Source organism: Microtus oregoni, unplaced genomic scaffold, assembly GCF_018167655.1.
Source record: "Microtus oregoni isolate MIOR12 unplaced genomic scaffold, Mior012 000013F_ref0000133, whole genome shotgun sequence".
NCBI classification, from domain to species: Eukaryota; Metazoa; Chordata; class Mammalia; order Rodentia; family Cricetidae; genus Microtus; species Microtus oregoni.
In genome coordinates this window covers 33,437,881-33,458,097 of record NW_024543072.1, presented here as the reverse complement: position 1 = coordinate 33,458,097, position 20,217 = coordinate 33,437,881, and the positions used below count along the sequence as shown (strand labels likewise).

The 20,217-nt window shown below is 41.2% G+C and overlaps 2 protein-coding genes across 7 annotated transcripts in view; one reads left to right on the top strand and one right to left on the bottom strand.

Moving 5' to 3' along the window:
* The window catches only part of Dcaf6 (DDB1 and CUL4 associated factor 6), a 110,206-nt gene extending 106,730 nt beyond the window's left edge, over positions 1–3,476 (bottom strand). For 2 of the 6 annotated variants that reach the window (XM_041662398.1, XM_041662400.1), the window contains exon 1: positions 3,096–3,474. In XM_041662398.1, the coding sequence (XP_041518332.1) occupies positions 3,096–3,192 (97 nt within the window). In that variant the 5' untranslated portion in view covers positions 3,193–3,474. Of the gene's footprint in view, positions 1–3,095 lie in introns of all 6 variants that reach the window. The other 4 variants (XM_041662397.1, XM_041662399.1, XM_041662402.1 and 1 more) reach the window with 4 other exon arrangements.
* A 726-nt stretch (positions 3,477–4,202) lies between these two features.
* Positions 4,203–19,800, top strand: Mpc2 (mitochondrial pyruvate carrier 2). Its single transcript, XM_041662403.1, has 5 exons — positions 4,203–4,511; positions 11,812–11,852; positions 16,071–16,155; positions 17,250–17,361; positions 19,495–19,800. The coding sequence occupies exons 1-5, from the start codon at positions 4,403–4,405 to the stop codon at positions 19,529–19,531; spliced, it is 384 nt and encodes a 127-aa protein (XP_041518337.1). The 5' UTR covers positions 4,203–4,402; the 3' UTR covers positions 19,532–19,800.
* The last annotated feature ends 417 nt before the right edge of the window (positions 19,801–20,217 follow it).

The following is a 20,217-nucleotide window of genomic DNA, read 5'->3' as shown; positions in this document are numbered from 1 at the left end:
TCTGCATGCTAGGCAAGCACTCTATCAGCTGAGCTACAACCCAATCCCTTCTTCAAGCACTTAAGATCAGGCAGTGAAGATAGCAATCTTCAGTTTGCCTGGTGTAGGAAGTTATTGTTCTTTGAATACCTAAGGGCGATTATCTATAAAAGTGGCTAATTTTGCAATTTTGCCTTTAGATTACTCTGTAGCAGTTTTTTCACCTTGCTTAGCTCCTGAGGAAGTTAGTGGAAACTTTGTGTTCTGTTTCTTTAGTGTCAAACCACTATAAAAGATAACAATTTTTTTTGTTTTGTTTTGTTTTAGAGACAAGGTTTCTCTGTAGCTTTGGAGCCTGTCCTGGAACCAGCTCTTGTAGCCCAGGCTGGCCTTGAACTCATAGAGATCTGCCTGCCTCTGCCACTATAGCCGGCTAGCATTACAGTTTTAATGTTACTTGGCAGTAATTTATTATTAGGAATACAAATAATGAAAACCTATTAGGATAAAATGCAAACTTCAATACCCTAAATAATTACAATGTTCAAAACTTCACATCTTTAAGAAATCAATATACTTTCTAAGTTCTTTGGACTTGGGATTTAAAAGCCCCCATCCCTTTTTGAGATAGAGTTTCACTTAATATCTCTCAGCAAACCTCCTTCCTCAAGAAAAAGGGAAAGGTATTATAAGAGCACTTTAAAAGGGCTATCTACCACCCCCACATGCCCTCATGCACACACCGAGAAACTTATTAGGTGAGGGGTATTAATTAGATTGATTGTAGTTTCTATTTCAAAGACGGCCTTGAACACCTGATCCTTCCCCTCTTACCTTGGACGTGCTGGGATTAAAGGGGTTCTCCAACTAACCCAACTAAAAATCTTTCAAAGTAGTAACATAAGGTATGCATCATTGTTATACTTAAGTCACTTAAAGCTAAACATGGTGGCATAGGCCAGTAAGCCCAGAATGTAGGAGAGTGAGGCAGGAGGATCAAGAGTTAGAGGACAGGCTGGGCTACCAGTGTAACACTGTCTCAAAGTCCACCTCTCCTCCCCCAGTTATACACATAGACTGTCTGGATAAAGAGCTTCCTACATGTGCACTAGGCTATTGGAGAATTTGTGACTCAGGCTTCCTAATAATCAGTGGAGTCTTAAATTTCAATCTAGCCGCCCCTAACACAAATCCCATCTCCACTGGAGAACAGAATATATCTGTCAGTTTTTAACTTTTGAATACATTTTGCTCACTTGTTGTGGGAAGGGGCAACGCTCAGGAGTAGTCAGTTCTTTCTTTGCAACGTATGAGGTCCTGGGGATCAAACTCAAGGCTTTGTGGCAAGCGCCTAATAACCTGCTGAGACATCTTGAAAGCACTGCAACTGTAGCTTCTTCAACTTTATCATACATAGCTGAACTCAATCAGAAGTACTAAAAATACAAAACTAAACACTTAAAACTGCCCAACTAATTGAAATAAAAGACCAAATTATAAATTCACTCACACAAATTGTTAGCATTTGCTTTATTAAAGTAAAACTCTGTTCTTTGACAAATTAAATTTTAAAATAAATTTGCACACCTTTTTTTAGGTCAAGGACTTTTAAAGGGTTTTACAAATATTAAAAACAAGCACTCTTGATAATTACTGCAACATATGTAAATGATGTTTGCACATAGTTGTGACAGTGAACACATATTTAAAGAAAAAGGGACAAGGTCAGGTACACGCATATCACACACATACACACACTGTAATCCCAGCCATCAGTAGGCTGAGATAAAAGTTAAGGCTAGCCTAGGGAGCCCACTGTTTCAAAAAAGAAAAACTTAAATAGGCAAAAAAATGTTTAGAATATTAAAGTCCTTAATAAAGTACTATGTAATGTTTTACGTGATCTTTAAGTCTGAAAGGATCTCAAAATGTAGTGAAGAAAAGTATGAGGAAAACCAATGCTTATAGCACCATGCATTCGGTTTTCTCACACATACAGAGTATGCGCAGATATACACCTTTATTTATATATGAACTTTTAAGAAAGAAATTATCTAGAAAAAAACAATCAAGAAACAAGTATTATTTTAAGGGCAGTGGCATGAAATTGAAATGGGAGCGATCTTGGGGATCTCTGCTTCTTCGTATTTGAATTTTTACAGTGAAAACATATTCATAAGAAAAGAACTTAAAAATGTACACCTAAGCTACTTTTAAGTAATTTACAACCAATAGTATTGGCTGTTCTGAGATTTCATTTCCTTCTATTTTTGTTGTAGTGAAAAACAGATGACAGCAACAAATCCCTTTACCTGGCAATGAAATGACAGAGTTGGGGGAGGGGGCACTCTGAAGAAACAGGACTTTTCAGTTGACTCGGGTTTAGTAACCCAGCACACTCACAAAACTTACGGTACAAAACGAACGACGTGAAATACTGCGCCCTCGGTGCTGAAGATTGTTTTTAGAAAGCTTAACTAAGAAACCGAAAATGCCAAGTGTGTTTTTCAGGGGTGGGAATAGGAACGTGAAACCCTACACCACCTAAAAGAGGTCCACAGGACTGACAGCAGAGTGGACCCGGGAAAGCGCGGGGGTGGGGAAAGCTCCCGGGTCTTGCCTAGGTTTGGACTCAGCTAGGGGGTGTTAGGGGTGTGAAGTCCCCGAGGGTGGTCAACAGTGTCTCGGGGGGGGGATATCCAACCCCCTGCGGAAGCCGAAGAAGGTGAACAACCTGATCTCTTTGGTGGAGCCGCGACAGCTCCAGAGAAGAGCAAAAGCGCCAACTTTTGCTCTCAACGTGGCATCTCCTTAAGGTTCAGCAAGTCTTCGCCGGAGTCTCAGCGCACAAGCGACCCCAACACCTTCCCAGGCCAGTGCCCACTCCCCACGGCCCGGCTCTCCCGAAGGAAGCCCATCCTGAGCCGCGCCTGGCAGCTTGCAAAGGAGACTTAGCCGGAGGAGGTGCTGGAGCGGATCGCCGACACCCCACTTGACAACCAGCCTTCGGGGCTCCCCGGCCGAGGCACTGTCCTACCGCCAACAGCCCCGGCGGCGCCCCCTCCCCCACCTCTGGGCGGCGACCTCAGCGCCACCGCCCCGGGGCCCCCGCTCACCCAGGTAGCGGCTCCTCAGCCGGGACGGGTCTTCCAGCCCAAGGGACCTTTTCCTCACGTCCCACAACAGGTGCGGGCAGGAGCCACTCCGAGACATGGCTCTGCCGGGGCTGGGGTGGAAAGGGGAGACCACCGCGGGGGGTGGGGAAGGGAAAAGAGGGAGGGGACAGGCCGATCAACACCCAAGCGGCACCAGCACCATGCGCGCGCCGGGCCTCGCTGGTGCCGCGACTTAGATGGCGGCGGTGGCGGCGGCCACGGCCGCGCCTTCTCCCCCGGAGCCCAGCGGCACCCGGGCCACAGCTCGCCTCATACTCTCTCTCTCTCCTCAGACTACCCAGAACATCTAGAGAGCAGCAACAGTCCCCTCCCTCGACCCCCCTCCCGCGGGAGGCGGAGGCGAAGGCGGAGGCGGCCGCGAGCTCCGCCCTCTCCCGCCTAGACCACGCCCCTCCCGGCCCTTCTCGCGAGATGACCCCTACCCGCGACAGAAGCCGGCGTGCGTCACCATTGCCCTCACCCTAGGAGCGTAGCTTCAGGCCGCTCTAGCCCACTCCTTAATTGTCTATGGATAAAAGAGGAATGACGGAAGCCGCTGAAGTTGGCCTCTCGGCTCGAAGGCAGAAGCCGGGCGTGATGACTCATGCATGCAATCCCAGCACTCGGGAGGCTGAGGCTGGACGATGGCGAGATCCAGACCAGCCTGGATTATATAGTAAGACACCGTCTCAAAAAAAATAAGCAAATAAAAGGAAGCCAGACAGGTATGCGGAGTCATCTTTAGCTGGGGCTACGAAAGCCCAGAAAGCTTATTTTAACTACAGCCTTCTTAATCAAAGTGAGGGACGACACTAAGAAGCGGCTTCAGTTTCCCCTCTCCAACATGGCCTCTAGAGCCGGAAGCAGGTGGGCGTCTGGTCCCGCCCCTTCCGTTCCACGATGCCGGCCAATTAGAGCGGACCGCTTGGCCTGCGCAAGCGCCTCGCCCTCCTCGCGCGAGCAACCGGGGCACGGCGACCTCTTTAGCACCTGTTGCCATGACTCCTCCTCCGTCTCCCCCGCCCTCTCGCAGGAGGCGGGCTGGGGCGGGCTTTTGCTGAGGCTCCGCCCCCTCAGCCTTCGCCCGGCGCGGAGTCTAGGTGCTTGACCCGGGGCTGGCAGAACCGGGGGAAGGGCGCCTTCGGGCAGAGGCGGACCCTTAGCGCTGTGGAGAGAGTGTGACAGAGCCGCCCTTCGTTGTCAGCCAAGAACGAGGACGCAGCGTCGCTCCTACCTAGCTGCTGTCGATCCTGACCGACGCCGCCGAGATGGCAGCTGCCGGCGCCCGAGGCCTGCGGGCCTCCTACCACCGATTCATGGATAAAGTGGAGTTGTTGCTGCCAGAGAAATTGAGGCCGCTATACAACCACCCGGCAGGTAATGAATCCTGAACGGCTCGCAGAGAGGTCGTCCCTCTCCCTCCAAAACTGGGACATTAGAGGCCCAGTGACAGTTCAGTTACTGCAGGAATCTCAGAGTCCCAGTCTCGTCACCTGAAGGGAATCCCTCAGTTCTCCTCGTCTTTGCCCTTGCCTCATTTTGTGTCCCTTCCCAAAGCCAAATAGCTCCACCCGGTGCCCTTGTTGACTTTTATTGCCGGCGCTCCTGTAAGCACTCACTACTCATACCCCCGACCTCGTCTCCAGACTTGAACCTTAACTTCTGCCACAAAGGGGGTCTTGGGCCACCCTGAAACTCCCATTCTACTCCACTTTTTCTCTCCGTGGATTTATAACACACGTGAGAAAGAGCCGAATAGCTGTCTGATCTCAGCAGAGGGTTTGGACTAAAGGTCATACTTCAGCTCCTGTTGGCAGAGGCCCGCGGAGCCAACCCTTCCCAAAATTGGACGCTTCCCCACTCCCCTTCCCGGTCAGTGTCACTCCTGGTTCCCTAGATCCAGTATAAGCCAATCATTACGCAATCCCTGACCAGGTTCTGTCCGAGGCTTTTTTTTTACGCGGGCAGATATTCTTTTCCATCACTTACCAAGGTGTGACCTTGGGCAGAATTCTACACCTCTGTCCTAGCCCTAATTCTTGTAAAATATATTCATTATGAAAATAAAAAATAACATACATGCGTGATACTTTGGGGATGTTAGCTGTCATTAGTGCTAAATAAGTAGTCTTGAAGTTGAAAACAATTCTTTAAGAAAATGAAAGACCCCTGTCCCTCTAGTTCTTTATTGTAGTTCTACAATTAGGTTATTTCTAATACAAAATGGGAATTAATAAGACTTGTTTGTGGGGGCTAAAATATGATTGTATTATGAAGTCTTTAAGCATAAGATTGAGTGAATAGGAAATTTTATTCTCAATGGAAAAGATTGAGTTCCTAACAAAAAGGTGGATCTTGCCTTTACATAGATAAATGTATATTCTGCAGTTGATATTAGAAGGGTTTAGTTCTGCCAGGAGCAGAAGCCACTCTCTGGGGCTTAGGTTGATTGCTAAATCTGGTGTCCTGTTTGGTAACAGAATGGTGTGGACTTCTGCATAGACTTTAGCTTAACACTCAATAGTATTACTGCAGTATAAGAACCGTTATAAAGCTTGTTTTTAAGGAACTTTATTATGAAGTTTGTTGAGTTGCCTTTTAGTTTTACATTTCTATTTTGCTATGTTTATGGTGGAGGTTTTTCAGGAGTTAAGAGTTGGACAATTTGGTGTAATGATCAGGGTGTTGCAAAGTAACTGAGCTCTGTGGCAATTCTTACCCTCCAGCTTTGTGTTTGGGGCATGGCATGAGGACTGAGTTTTAAACTACTTTCTAAGTGGGGATTAATTAGAAGGTAGTTGTTTGTTGGTCTTTTCCAGGGCCCTGGCTTTTAGCCTCCTGTACTTATTGTTTATAGTACTTAACTGCAGAGTGAAGAGCACTTTGTGCATTTCACCCACAAGTCTTTGGGTTGCTTCTGTTTTAAGTGTTATAGAGGAACACAGAAGACAGTCAGAGAGAGGTAGGCTGACTCTTGATTAAATGACCTTGGCCTTAGAGAATTCCTCAAACCTTAGAAATCTTTTAAAATTAAGAATCATTGTGAAAATTAAATGATGTGCTATCTAAGACACTTAGCAAAAGTATTGTTTTTCAAATCAGAGCAAATGTTCTCTTCTAAATAAAAAGGGTTTAGAGGGTTGTTGTTATTATTTATTTGTTTTTGTTAACAAGATCCCTTTTATCCCAGGTCAGCCTTGAACTTGCTGTGTAGCTAAAGTATTATTTTTTTTTAAAACTAGATTTCCAGGTGTGGTGGCACACTCCTTTAATCCCAGCACCCTGGGGGTGGCAGAAACAGGCAGATCTCTGTGAATTTAGTTCCAGGACAGCCAGGGGCTGTTACACAGGAAAAACCCTGTCTGAAAAAGAATCAAAAAAGGCTAGATCTTACTACTTTTTCCTGGCTGGCCCCAAACTTGTTATATAGAACAATCTGACCTCAGACTCACCAGAAATCTTCCTTCCTTTGCTCCCCAAAGCTGGGATTAAAGGTGTGTCCTCCTGGGACCAGACACTTTATGCTTTTAGATAGTCCTTCATTGGAGTTTACCCAGGATGACTTGTCAGTGAGCCCCAGGGATCTACTTGTCTCTACCCCTCTATCTCTACACTTAGTGCTAGGGTTACAGACATGTACAGTGTTTTATTTATGTGGTACTGGAAATAGAACTCAGGGCTTTGAACTATTCTACATCTCTAACTATTAAATTTTTGAATAATACTATATAAAGATACCTAGCACTAAAAACTTACTTGTGATTGAAAAGTTATAAGCACGGCAATATAGAAATAAACAAACATGAAAAATATGACTGTTGGCTCATTAGTGTTAAAATCTGAGAAAATGCCAGGGTGTGGGTGGTGGCAGTGGCATCCACACCTTTGGGAACATCTTTAATTCCAGCACTCAGGAGGTAGAGCTCTGAGTTTGAGGCCAGCCTGATCTACAGAGTGAGTTCCAGTACAGTCAGGGCTAAACAGAGAAACCCTGTCTTGAAAACCAAAAAAGGAAAAAGAAAAAAAGATCTGCGAAAACACTGATTATTGTTCTACTCATTACCCAGAATGAAAATAGTCCCCTTGACTATCACTGTACATTAGTATTTGTAATTGAGTCACCTAAGAATTAAACTACATTCATATACAAGCATTCTTTCTTTTAAAAAGTTATGGAAGGTTAGAATATCAACAGTTGGAAAGTATATTGCTTGTTATTCAATTTTGGATTTATTTCTGTCTGTGACAAGTATTTCTAGACAAGCAACAGGATATGCTTTATAGAGATATATACTATAGTTAGAATACTATGTGGCCCAGAATGTTGAGGCCTTTGTCATCTGTCTGCTTATATTCAACATGTGCTGTGACACAGAATGATCTGCCTCTGTAGAACAATAATAGAATATAACTAAATGTACTTCCTAGACAAGTTCCTCAACTCACATAAGGGATGTGGCTTAATCACCATCTAGCTAACTGTATGTAAAGCCTGTGGCTCCAAACAAGTCAGTGTGTAACTGTGCTCTAGGCACTTGTCAGATCATAACTTTGAAGTTGTGTTTCACAATGTTTACTTAACAGCTTCATTGGTATTTCGGCTTAATGTCCTTCAGCTCGTTATATATTGAGATTTAATCCTCATTGTGAAGCATTAGGTAACTGGAAATTTAATCAGACTATGGTGTTTGGAGGTGGAATATTTGGGGAGTAATTAGAATGAGATAAATTCCTTAAGGTGAAGTGTCTATGATTGAGTCCTAGTAACTTTGGGACAGAGCCCATACACGTATCTAACATATCCTTTTCCCCTCTTGCTGATAGAACATTTTGCCCTTCCTCAGGACTCTGTCAACAACATGTGTGTTTTGTCCGTATGTGTGGCTATGTGCCAGATGTATGCCTGGTACCCAAGTAGGTCAGAATAGGTCATTGGATTCACTCCCCTGGACCATAGTTGAGGATGATTGTGAGCTGCCATGTGGGTTCTGGGAACCAAATCTTGTCCTCTCTGAGAGCAACAAGTACCCTTAACCACTGAGCCATCTTCCCAGCCCCAGAAAGTTATTATCAAGCACTGGCCTTAGGTATTTCTTGTAATAATGGAATATGGATGACTACAATTAGGGCAAAAACATTACTAATTTAAAAAACATACTTTTTTTAAAAAAAAATTAACTATAAAATAGGGTGTATCATACAAAGGTGCACAATGCCAGTGTTAATAATTATGTTCTTAGTGTTAAGCCAGAACTAGTTTTAGCACAATAAAAATGGTTTTGTCAGTCAGTATTGGTGTCAGATACTGACATTCACATTCTAAGGATGCATGTGGTTAGTTGGCCACATAGTATCAAGCAGGTGGACTGCATAGTATATGGAAGTAAGAGGAGTGTTGAAAAGTGAAAGATCAGCACATTTGATCAGTGAATACTAAACTAAGAGAATTTCTGATATACAAGGGCCACCATAGATAAGTTATTACTGTATATATGCATGCACACACACGTGTTTAGATTTTTTTTTTTTTGAGACAGAATCTGATGTAGGTCACTTTGACCTTGCTAAGTAGCTGAGCCAAAGTGGCCTTAAATTGATCCTCCTGCCTCTAGCAACTGAGAGCTTCATATAAAGAAAGGAATGAATGAACAAATTTTAGACAAGCCCAGAAAGTAATGCCAGTACTCCCAGCAAGCAAGATATTCAAGTAAAAGGATCGAAAGTTATTTTAGTATAAAAAATTGAGAAAAGGAAAGTGGTGATAAAGAATGGTATGAAAGGAATGAGAAGAGGTAGTGATCTTTGTGACCTTCCAACATTCAATAAGAAAGGTCATTCTTTACGCTGAATACCAATTCAATGTTTGTAAGTTTATGTGTGCATAATCTTTTCCAAGAAAGAACCCTCTCTCTCTTTGTAGTAGAAAGAATCATACATACATATAGCCGTGTTCTGGATAGAATTCATTTATTCCATTAATAACAATTTCTCCCTGCCAAAGAAATTGGGAAATAAAGTTTGGTTTATAAAGTACATCAACCTATCCGTGTTCGGTTGTGTACTCCTGTAATCCCAGCACTCAGGAGGAAGAGAAAGGCAGATCTCTGGGAGTTCAAAGCCAGCCAGATTTCTTTCTATAGAGAATTCCAGAGCAGCCAGAGCTACATGGTGAGGTCCTGAAAGAGAAATCCCAAAGAAGAAAGACAAAGGGGAAGGTATATCAATCTGTCAACCACAGTAACACCACTTGAAATATCTGCATTCTGGAGGCTGAAGGAAGAAGATCACCTCAAGTTTAAGGCCAGCCTAAACTAAACAGTTTGGTTCAAGATACCTTAAACTATATGTTGAGACCCTGCTCCAAGAAAATAAAAACAAGAAAAGAAACTGGACAAGATGACTCTGCAGGCAAAGTTAAATATACTTAGAATACTGTCTGATGTTTATAAATTATCAATTGTTGAGGCCTTTTTCACTTTTGAAAATAAAGCCTTAAGGGAAAAGGATAAAAATGTCTTGTTAGTTAATTCCTTGTCTAAAGAGTCTATATTTCTCTCTAAGAATGACTTTCTTTTTTGTTGAGTTCTAAATTGAAATTTCTTAAATTCATAATATTGCATTAGAAATAAATGTTAGTAGCTCCTCTGTTATTTATACTTCATTCATTTTTATGTTTTCTTGTGAGAATATAATTGTATATAGCATGACCTTGTTTTTTGTCTCACTAAAACTTGGTTTAGATCTTAGTGACAGCTTCTATGTCTGAATTCATACATTATCTGCGTTTATTTGCTATATACTCTAAAGATAAAATAAATTAGTAAAGATCAAATGAAAGAGCAAACTTAGTTTTCTTTGAAATGTTTATGGTTATATTGCTTGGCACCCCTTTCCCCTAAGACAGAGAGTATCGACTCCAAAGTCCTAGATTGCCTAGGACAGACCAGGAAGGCTTCAAGTTCACAGAAATCTATCAACCTCTACCTTCTGAAGGCTGGAATTAAAGGTGTATACGGCCACACCCAGCCCTCCTCCTTTTCAGTAGTTTAAAAGCAGAAGCTAGCTACTTTGTTCTGGGAGTGGTGGGTCTATTTGTAATCCTATTCCTTAAGGCCTGAAGAAAGCAGTGAATTCAAGGTCAGCCTGGGTTACCTGGGAATTTCCAAGCCAGCTTGGGAGGCACCAGAAAACAGTCCCCACACCCTCCACATTATCTCAAAAAAAAAAAAAAAACCCTGCTCGTTTACATTTTTAGATATTCAGCTCTGATTATTTATTGCTTTTCACTATCTTCAACTATCTCAGAACAAAATAGCAAATTAGAAAATCTTATGTTTGCTACAGATATTTTTCTATTTAGTACTTAAAGTTATTAAACTCATTTAAAGTTTGTCTTCATTTAAAATTATCACTAATTGGGGATGGAGAGGTGTCTCAGCAGTTAAGAACACTTACTGCTCTTACACAGCAACTATATTTGGTTTCCCATACCCAGATCGCAGCTCATAGCCATCTGTAACTCCAGTTTCGGAGGATCTGACACTCTCTTCTGACCCCTATGGATACCAGTGATGTATGTATGATACACATACATACATACAGGCAAAACACTCTTAACATGAAATTATTTTTTTCAGTGGTTAAAATACCTTTCTTGGTCAAAAATACTGGCCTCTTAATTTCATGTTTGAAGGATTTTTTGTTGTTTAGTTTTTGTTTTTTGTTTTGTTTCATTTTTTAGGTTGGTTGGTGTGGTTCTGTAGGAATTTGCACAGTTACATTTTTAACTGTCACCTAGCTTGGAGCATTGTAGTAAATTAATTATTACGTAAATCTACTGGAAAGTTTTACTGTTCAATAACCCAAATGTTCAACCATTTAAACTTTCAGAGAAGCCAGAATCTAGGGACATTAGTTAGAAAACAATTTGAGGACAGCAACAGAATAAACAGTTTCAAATGGTGGTCTGGGAGAATCAAGAAGAATTCAAATTTGGACATCTGTTCACCCAGAAACTGAAAAGATACACTTCACTTCCTTGAGTGATGAAACCAAGCTTCAAGCCATAGTAAAAACCAAATTAAGAAACTGCAACAGCCTGTGATCCAGGGCCTCCACACGTGACGACCTGAACCTCCCCAGCTCACTCTAATCCCAATTCTGAGTTTAGGAGGAGTATCTCAGTCTGTGTTGAGTATTTATTCAGGAAAACAGTGTCTGCAAAGGTCAGATCCCCTGGAGCTAAAGACGCAGGTGTTTGGGAGCCACTGAACTGAACTCAGGTCCTCAGCAAAAGCCCCTGCTCTCATCTGCTGAGCCACTCCTCCAGCCCAACCTTCACTTTTTTTTTTTTGTTTTGGTTTTTTGAGACAGGGTTTATCTGTGTTGCTGTGGCTGTCCTGGAACTAGCTCTGTAGACTCATCCACCTCAGAGATGAACCTGCCTCTGCCTCCTGAGTGCTGGGATTAAAAGACCTGGCTCACCTTAGCTTATTTTTAATGTGATCTACAAGTAGGTGGCAAGAATATCAGAAAGGCACATGGAAGATTGATATTACAGTGTTTTTGTACCTTCCTAAATGTCAGTACAATGTGTATAAAAAGCAGAGTATAATTTGGTGTTAGCATATAAAGGAATAATATTTGATTATCTCTAAATTTTTCTTTTATTTTTCAGGCCCCAGAACAGTTTTTTTCTGGGCTCCAGTAATGAAATGGGTAAGTTTTGAGTTTTAACGGAAGTTACTTAAAATAATTTCTTTATAGAAATTACTAATTTGAGATAAATCTTTTTATCATTAAATTTATTTTTTTAAACAATCTTTTCTCATTTTACATACCTATCCCAGTTCCCACTCCCTCCCCTCATCCCACCCTCCCCTTCGCCCCACTCCAGCCCCACCCCACATCCACTCCTCAGAGATGGTAAGGCTTCCCAATGGGAGTCAACAAAGTCTGACACATCACTTTGAGGCAGGACCGAGGCCCTCCCTCTTATTTCTAGGTTGAGTGTTGCGGGAGGTCCTTCCGCTCCTCCAGCCTATAGCCGCTGTGCAGCCCATTGGGGTGTGGTCTCTTTCCCTTTAAAAAAGCTGCTACTTCCCTTCTCGCTCTCTTGGCTTCCTGCTCTGCTTCCGGTGACTAGACTCCTTCCTGATTGTGCAGAGGGCTGTTGTCTGGGACGGTTATCTGTAAGTTTTTTCCTCTTTAAATTAATATCACCCTATTAATCATAATTCCAAACTGGTGTGGCATTGTTTGCGACTTACGCCTTCAGTTGAGCAAGGTTTCCCTCCAAAAAGAATACGTTTCAAAATACCAGTTCAAGCACTAGAGATAAATCCTGGTCCCACTGCCAATGGTCCCACAGACTGCCCCAGCCACACAACTGTCATTCACATTCAGAGGGCCTAGTTTGGTCCTATGCAGGTTCCCCCACTATCAGTCCGGAGTCAGTGAGCTCTCCCTAGCTCAGGTCAGCTGTTTCTGTGGGTATCCCCATTATGGTCATGACCCCTTTGCTCAATATCGCTCCTACCTCTCTTGTACTGGTCTCCAGAAGCTCAGCCCAATGCTTTGCTGTGGATCTCTGCATCTGTTTCCCTCAGTTGTTAGGTGAAGGTTATATGATGACAATTAAGATAGTCATCGATCTTATTACAGGGAAAGGCCAGTTCAGACACCCTCTCCACTTTTGCTTAGGGTCTTAGCTGGGACCCCTTGTGGATTCCTGGGAATTATCCCTAGTGCCGGGTTTCTTGTTAAGCCCCATAATGGCTCCCTCAAATCAAGATATCTCTTTCCTTGCTCCCCTTCTCTGTCCTTCCCTCATCTCAACCATCCCATTCCCTCATGTTCTCTTCCTCCCTCCCCTTCTCCCCTTCCCTCTCCCCTTCCACCCTCCCATCTCCCCCCTCCCAATTTAAATTTGAGATAAATCTTATGAAGCATATACTACCTACCTTAGTTTATCTGAACTCTGTCTGTCAGAAAGGGCCTCTGAATACACCTTTCTTAAAAAACATACCGAGCCTCACATGGTGGTATAGCCTATTATCCCAGTACTTGGATGGCATAGATAGCAAGATCAAGGGGCTTAAGTCTATCCTCTGACTATGTATAGAATTTGAGGCCAGCCCAAGTACATACAACTCTATCTAATACATATAAGCATTTGGTGTAAATGATAGAGCCTATGACTTCTGGCTCTAAGATTATTACTTTCACTTTATAACAGATATATGTACATATATAATATATACTCATTCTAGTGGCTGTTTCTAGCAAATCATTGGATTTATGTTGAAAATTATTTGTTTGGAACTTTTTACAAATGCAGATGTGCAGTCCCCATCACAGAACTACTCAATCTGAAAAACCCCAGGGACAGCCCAGTAAGCTGTGTTTTAGTAACCTTTGCAGGTGATTCTAGTGTCCTCTAAGTTGAAAACTGCTGGTCTGTAAACTCTTCTAATATGACAAAAATAACAAAATAACCACCTTAACCATTTTTGCTTTTGCATTTTAAATAAACATCCAGGTAGTGCTCAGTACATTATCAGTCAGCATTATAGCTTAGAGACTTTAGCACCATTACACACTCCATACTATACTGCTTCTTTTTCTTAAAATAATGTCTACTTGTTGGTTGCCTCTATGAATTTGGCTGTCTAGGTACCTCATGGAAGTGAAATCATGCAATGTTTTTTAAAGATTTATTTATGTCTGTATCAGTGTGCATGTATTTACACATGTTGCTGGTACCTGAGGAGGCCAAAAGAGTGTCAGATTCCCTGAAGCTAGAGTTTAGAGGCATCTGTAAGATACCCAACATGGGTGCTAAGAACCTAAGTTTGGTCCTCTGCAAGAGCAACAAGCACTCTTAACTGCTGAACTATCTCTCTCCAGTCCCGTGGAATCATTCAATGTTCATGACTGGTTTATTTCACAGGTTTATTTCCTGGTTACTGCATATCATAATTTGCTTTGTTTTGTAGCTGAATAATGCCCATTGTGTTGCTGGATGCAGGTCTGGCTAGTTGCTACTTGAAAGCCAGTACTGTGGAGCTAAGAGTTGGTGGAAAGGAAGTCAGCTTTATTCAAAAACTGGCACTTTGGAAAACAAGGGAGGCTTTTGTGCTGCTGTAGGAAATCAGGTGTAAGAAAAGTTTTTCAGCATGGTTGTGGTAGCACACACCTTTAATTCCAGCACTCAGAGGAGTCAAGTCATTTGGAAGGCAGCCCATTCTACATAGAGACTCATAATTTTTTTTTAAAGGCTTGTAGAGGGAAGCACAGGGCAGAGTCCTAAACATCTATAGCGTTTTTCCCCCCTTTTGTTCTTTCTCCTCTCTAAACATCATAATGGGCCTTGAGCCTCCTGAAGGTCTTTAAATAGACATAGTTCCTTTTTTTTTATAATTGATTTGCAGTATGAATTGCTCCCAGAGCCTGCATTTGCTTTGCAAGTGGTGTGCTACCCCCCAGTATTCCCAGTGCTTCCCCAGCCTAACATATTACTGTTGTGCAAGTTAAATTTCAGCAGCTTACGTGCTTTGTGTGAGTCCAATTACAGAATAATGAGAGGTAGTTACATATGTGGGGGTATTCTTAAGGTTACTAGATGCTTTGGGTTTTTAAATTTTGTTTTATTTTTGTTTCTGGCCTCATGCATGGGTAGCACAGTGTTCTATCATGGAATCATAGCCTCACCTCTTTTACTTTTTTTTTTTTTGAGATGTAATCTCACTGAATTGCCCAGGTTGCCTTGAGCTTTTGATCCTCAGCCCTCTTTTTTACTTTGGAATAGGACTTCTATGCTGCTGGGGGGAGGGGACCATGGTGGCACACACCTTTAATCCCAGCTCTTGGGAGACTGAGGCAGATGGGATCTCTGTGAGTTCAAGGCCAGCCTGGTCTACAAAGTTAGCTCCAGGACAGCCAGGACAGTTACACAGAGAAACCCTGTCTCAAAAAGCAACGAAAAAAGATACCTATGATGACCTTTGAACTTACTTTGTAGTTGAGACAGGCCTTAAGCTTGTGGTTTTCCTTCCCTTAGCCCCCCCCCCCCGCCCAAATATCTTGAATTATAGGCCTATACCATCCAGGCCCAGCTTATTACCAAGCTTTCTGAGGAATGCTGACATTAGGATATGTGTGGGTGATTCTATAAAAGACAATAAAGTCATAGCAGGAGTGGTACCAGAGAGTTGGCTCAGTGGTTTAGAGCACTTGCTGCTCTTGTAGATACCTAGCTTCAGTTCCCAGCATCTACATGATGCCTCACTACCAGCTTTAACTCCAGTTTCAGGGATTCCATGCCCTTGTCTGGCCTCCACGGACACTGCACACAGATGGTATATATATATATATATATATATATATATATATATATATATATATATATGCAGGCACAGTGCTTGTACACATAAAATAAAGATAAATCTTTAAAAAAAACACACAACAAGGAAGATATGGTTGTGTGTGCTTTAATGTTAAAGAAAAGTTATCTAGGACCAATAAGAACTCAAGGTAAAGGCACCTTTGACCAAGCCTGAGTTCAATTTCTAGAACCCACTTGGTGTAATGAGAGAACTGACTCCCACAACTTGTCCTGTGACCTCTTTATGTGCACTGTGACACATGTACATGTTCTAAAAATAAGAAAATAAGGAAAAATCATCTAACAAGATAAAATTATAAGTAAATTTTCTGGTACTTCTTTAAAGACTATTGATAGAAAACATAAAAGAAGAAGGTACTCTTGAATTTGTTGTAGCTTTTTGTCATGCTCTGAACTTTTCTTAATGTTATGGATAATATGAGTGTAGCTATCATGTAGAAATTCATAGATATTTTGTCTAATTTAAAATTAAAAATGATTATGCCTCACTCTTGACGCCCTGCTCACATGTCTTAAATGTGTATTTGCAGGGATTGGTGTGTGCAGGATTAGCTGACATGGCCAGACCTGCAGAGAAACTCAGCACAGCTCAGTCCACTGTGCTGATGGCTACAGGTAAATTAAAAGCTTCTTCGATAATCCACTGTTGTATAACACTATTTCTGAGACAATGTGAGAAAATGTCCACTCACTACAGATAAAGAGTTGATACCACCAAAGTTTAGCTTGGTGAACCAATGTGCTTCTTGGAGTTACTTACAGAAATAGGAGTGAAGGGTTACTTACAGAACCAGAAATTACTCAGATGGTTGCATCACTGAAAACCTACCCCAGCATGGGTGACAGCCAAGGAAAGATGGAACTCATTGTACAAGCTCACTGCACAACCTGCAGGCAGCTTGGCAGGTTAGACAATGTTTCCTCTAAGCTCAGTTAGTTTGATACTTTTGAGTTTACTTCTTGAGTTTTTACTAGCATCTCTTCAGATCATCCTGAGTCTTTTATTTACTTTTATTGAGAATTTCATACATGCATATGTTTTGATCAAATCAGCCTCCCACCATGTTTCCCTCCCAGCAACAATAACAAAAGTTGCATCTTGAGTCTTAACAAACTTCCTCCCAAGATAGAACCTTTTATCCCGAATAGCTGAAGAGATGGCTCAGCTTTTAAAGGGTAGGTACACACCCAAAATTAACCCACATACAACAAAACTCTGGTTTTATGTTCATTAAATGATTTTATTTTACAAATGTCTTCATGCATATTTACTTTCACACATTATCCATCTCTAGGGAATACTGGATTATGGATAGTTTAGGCAGGAAGGTTGTTGAGAATGTGTCTATGTGAGATTTTGCTTCTCAGGTTTTTACATGAACATAATTTTTTAAGTGGGATGATGGTATAGTGACACTGGTTCCTAGCAAAGTCTCCCTTTAATGTAAGAACTGAGAATTTTATATAATACTGAAAATTCTATCATGAGAATTTTTATGTAATATATAATAATTATGTAGCTATAATATAGTGTTATATAATAAGACTTTAAGGTACTTTTTTAAGACTCATAATACAGCATTTCTTTGCCCTTCGTCCTTTGTTATTATTGTCATAGCCTTATTCATAGTTAACCTTGCTCTAATGTTAAATATTAAAATATATTATGAGAAGCATCTGTGCCTTTAAAAAATGCTTTCTTTCAACAGGGTTTATTTGGTCAAGGTACTCACTTGTAATTATACCCAAAAATTGGAGTTTGTTTGCTGTTAATTTCTTTGTGGGCTCAGCAGGAGCCTCTCAGCTGTTTCGTATTTGGAGGTAAGCCTACTACCAAGGTGTAACAGAACTGATTCAGAAGCTACCTAGATGGCTGTGTATGTGTGTGTGTGTACATGTTTGTGTGTGTGTATTTGTTATTCACATATAATGCCAAAATTGTGTATGAAGTAGAAATATATCATTTCTGTCAGTGTGGGAAATTACAAATATGTTAAGAGCAGCTAAGCTTATGTTACCTAGATTTTAAATTCAACAGTTTATTGTCCCAATTCTCAATTCTTATAGTTCTCTCCCTCTCCCTCTTTCTCTGATAACTGTGTTAATTTTTTGTTGCTGTGATAAAATACTGTGACTGAAAGCAATGCAGAGAAGAGAGTGTTATTTGGCTTATGGTTCTGGAGGAGCAGTCTATGATGGTAGGAAAGGCGTAGCAATAGTTAGGGGAAACATAGCTACGGGAACAGGAAACTGGTTGGTCACCTTTTCATCCACATACAAGAAGCTTAGAGAGAACAGGAAGCGGAGCATACCGATGAAATCTCAAAGTTAGCCCTCAGTGATAATACTTTCTCCAGCAAGGCTTCACTTCTTCAAGGTTCTATAACCTCCCAAAGAGCACCACCCCTGAAGACCAGGAGTTCATGTACATTTGTCATTTAGACCACAACATATAACACAATTTTCTAAGTCATTTCCATTGTCAGCCTTTTGTCACTTGCTTTCAGGTATAGAGGTGGACTTTAAATGTATGTGGAATAACATTTAGAGAAAGAGCACGGGTTTTGCTGTGAAGTGTTCTGTGAACACTTGAAAGGTTTTTAAACTCTTTACTCAGTAGTTAGCAATTGGGCCTGGGAAGATGATTTAGTAGTTAAGAGAGGTACTTTTCTTTTTTTCTTTTCTTTTCTTTTCTTTCTTTCGTTCTTTCTTTATTTATTTATTTATTTATTTTGGATTTTCGAGACAGGGTTTCTCCGTAGCTTTTGGTTCCTGTCCTGGCACTAGCTCTTGTAGACCAGGCTGGCCTCGAACTCACAGAGATCCGCCTCCCTCTGGCTCTATAGATGAGTCTTCTCTGCATTAATGAGAATTGAAGAAACTTTAAGTGTTTATAACCTATTAGTCTATTAGTGGGAGAAAGTATGTTTTTTACTTCTAGTGATCAAACAAGAACCCATTGTCACTTGATTTTCTTTTCTTAGATGCTTTGTGAGTATAAAATGAAAAATTATAGTTAATCACATCTTGCCAATTGTTATACAAATACATTAGCTTGGGGCATTCAGCGTTGAACATTAGAGGGCTAGAGCAATAGCACAGCTGTTAGGAATGCAAACTACTTTTGCTAGGGACTGAAATTTGATTACCAACACACACACTTCAGGTGGCTTAGAACTACCTGCAACTCCAAGCCCCAGGAGATCTAGAATGGTCTTCTGGTCTCTAGAAGCCACACTCCTCACCTGCCTCTCGCAATGCATGCACACAAATATTTTTTTTTTGTTTTAAATAAAGAATAAAAATAGGTCAGTGAGCTGGGCAGTGGTGGTGCATGCATTTAATCCCAGCACGCAAGAAGCAGAGGCAGACAGATCTCTGAGTTTGAAGCCAGTCAGCTTTGGTCTACAAAGCAAGTTCCAGGACAGCCAGAGCTAAACCATGAAACCCTGTCTCAAAAGGAAAGGAAAAAGGAAGAAAAGAGAGGGAAAGAAAGTAGGTCAGTGGATGTGACTCAGATTCAATACTTGTCTAGCATATGTGAGCCCCTAGATTGGACCCTCAGCACTGATGTTTTGTTTTTGAGACAGAGTTTCTCTATATAGCCCTGGGTGTTCTAGAACTCTCTCCATGAGACCATGCTAGCCTTGAACTCAGAGATCCACCTACTGGGATTAAAGAGGTGTGTAGGTGTGTGTGTGTGTTCTTTAAAATGAAACATATCATATAAGCAGTTAAAACTTCAGAAGTTGAAATCTAAAACACACAGCAGAGGCAAATGAAATCTTTGGGTACCCCACTTTTTCTTCTGCCTGTTTCTACCTGTCAGTTCCTTGGAAGATTGCATTTACAACTCTGTAGCCTCTTGACAGCGGGAAAGAAGTGGGATGTGCTTCCCATTCTCTTTTTAGCTGTTTTTATTGGTAATGATTCGTCTTTCTGTTTTCTTTATAGATATAATCAAGAACTCAAAGCTAAAGGGATCCAGTAGGAGTTCCTGATCACCTGAAACATCCAGATGTGGACAGAAACATTGGAACCTAGTTTATTTAATTATTGATAGGTGATGATAACTGTCCTGATAACGTTTGCAAAGAATGAAAAGAATCTAACTGTAATTAATAGCTAGCACTTGACTCCACAGAAAAATAAAGCAGACTTTTAATAACAGTCTCTTACATATGATTCAAGGAACGTACCTATGAATAGCACTAACATTGTTTTCTACCACTTGTCCATAATAAATCTTACTTGATCATACTTACCCAGTGTCATCTTTTAGTTAACCAAAATTATAAGAGCAAACACATTCAAGCAAACAGAGACATGGTCAAAGGATTAAATAACCTGCTTATTAGAGTAGGATGGTAGAATGGCCACAAGTAGAATAATGTCCAAAAGGATGAGAAATAGCTAGTAGAATGACTAGCAGACTGGTTTTAAACTATTTTAAATATCCTAACCTGAAGTATTTAGATTTTTTAACTTTAATGAAATTCTTTCACAGCTAGAATTTTTAAATAGGATTGTTGTAATAATGAGTTGAGACAATTTTGTTGTTTTATTATTATTATTATTATTTTTTGTTACTTGTTTTCTTTAAGCTGGAAACTTGCTATATAGTCCAGGCTAACTTCAAACTCTCCTCTCCTGCCTCAGTCTTTTAAGTCTGGAAGT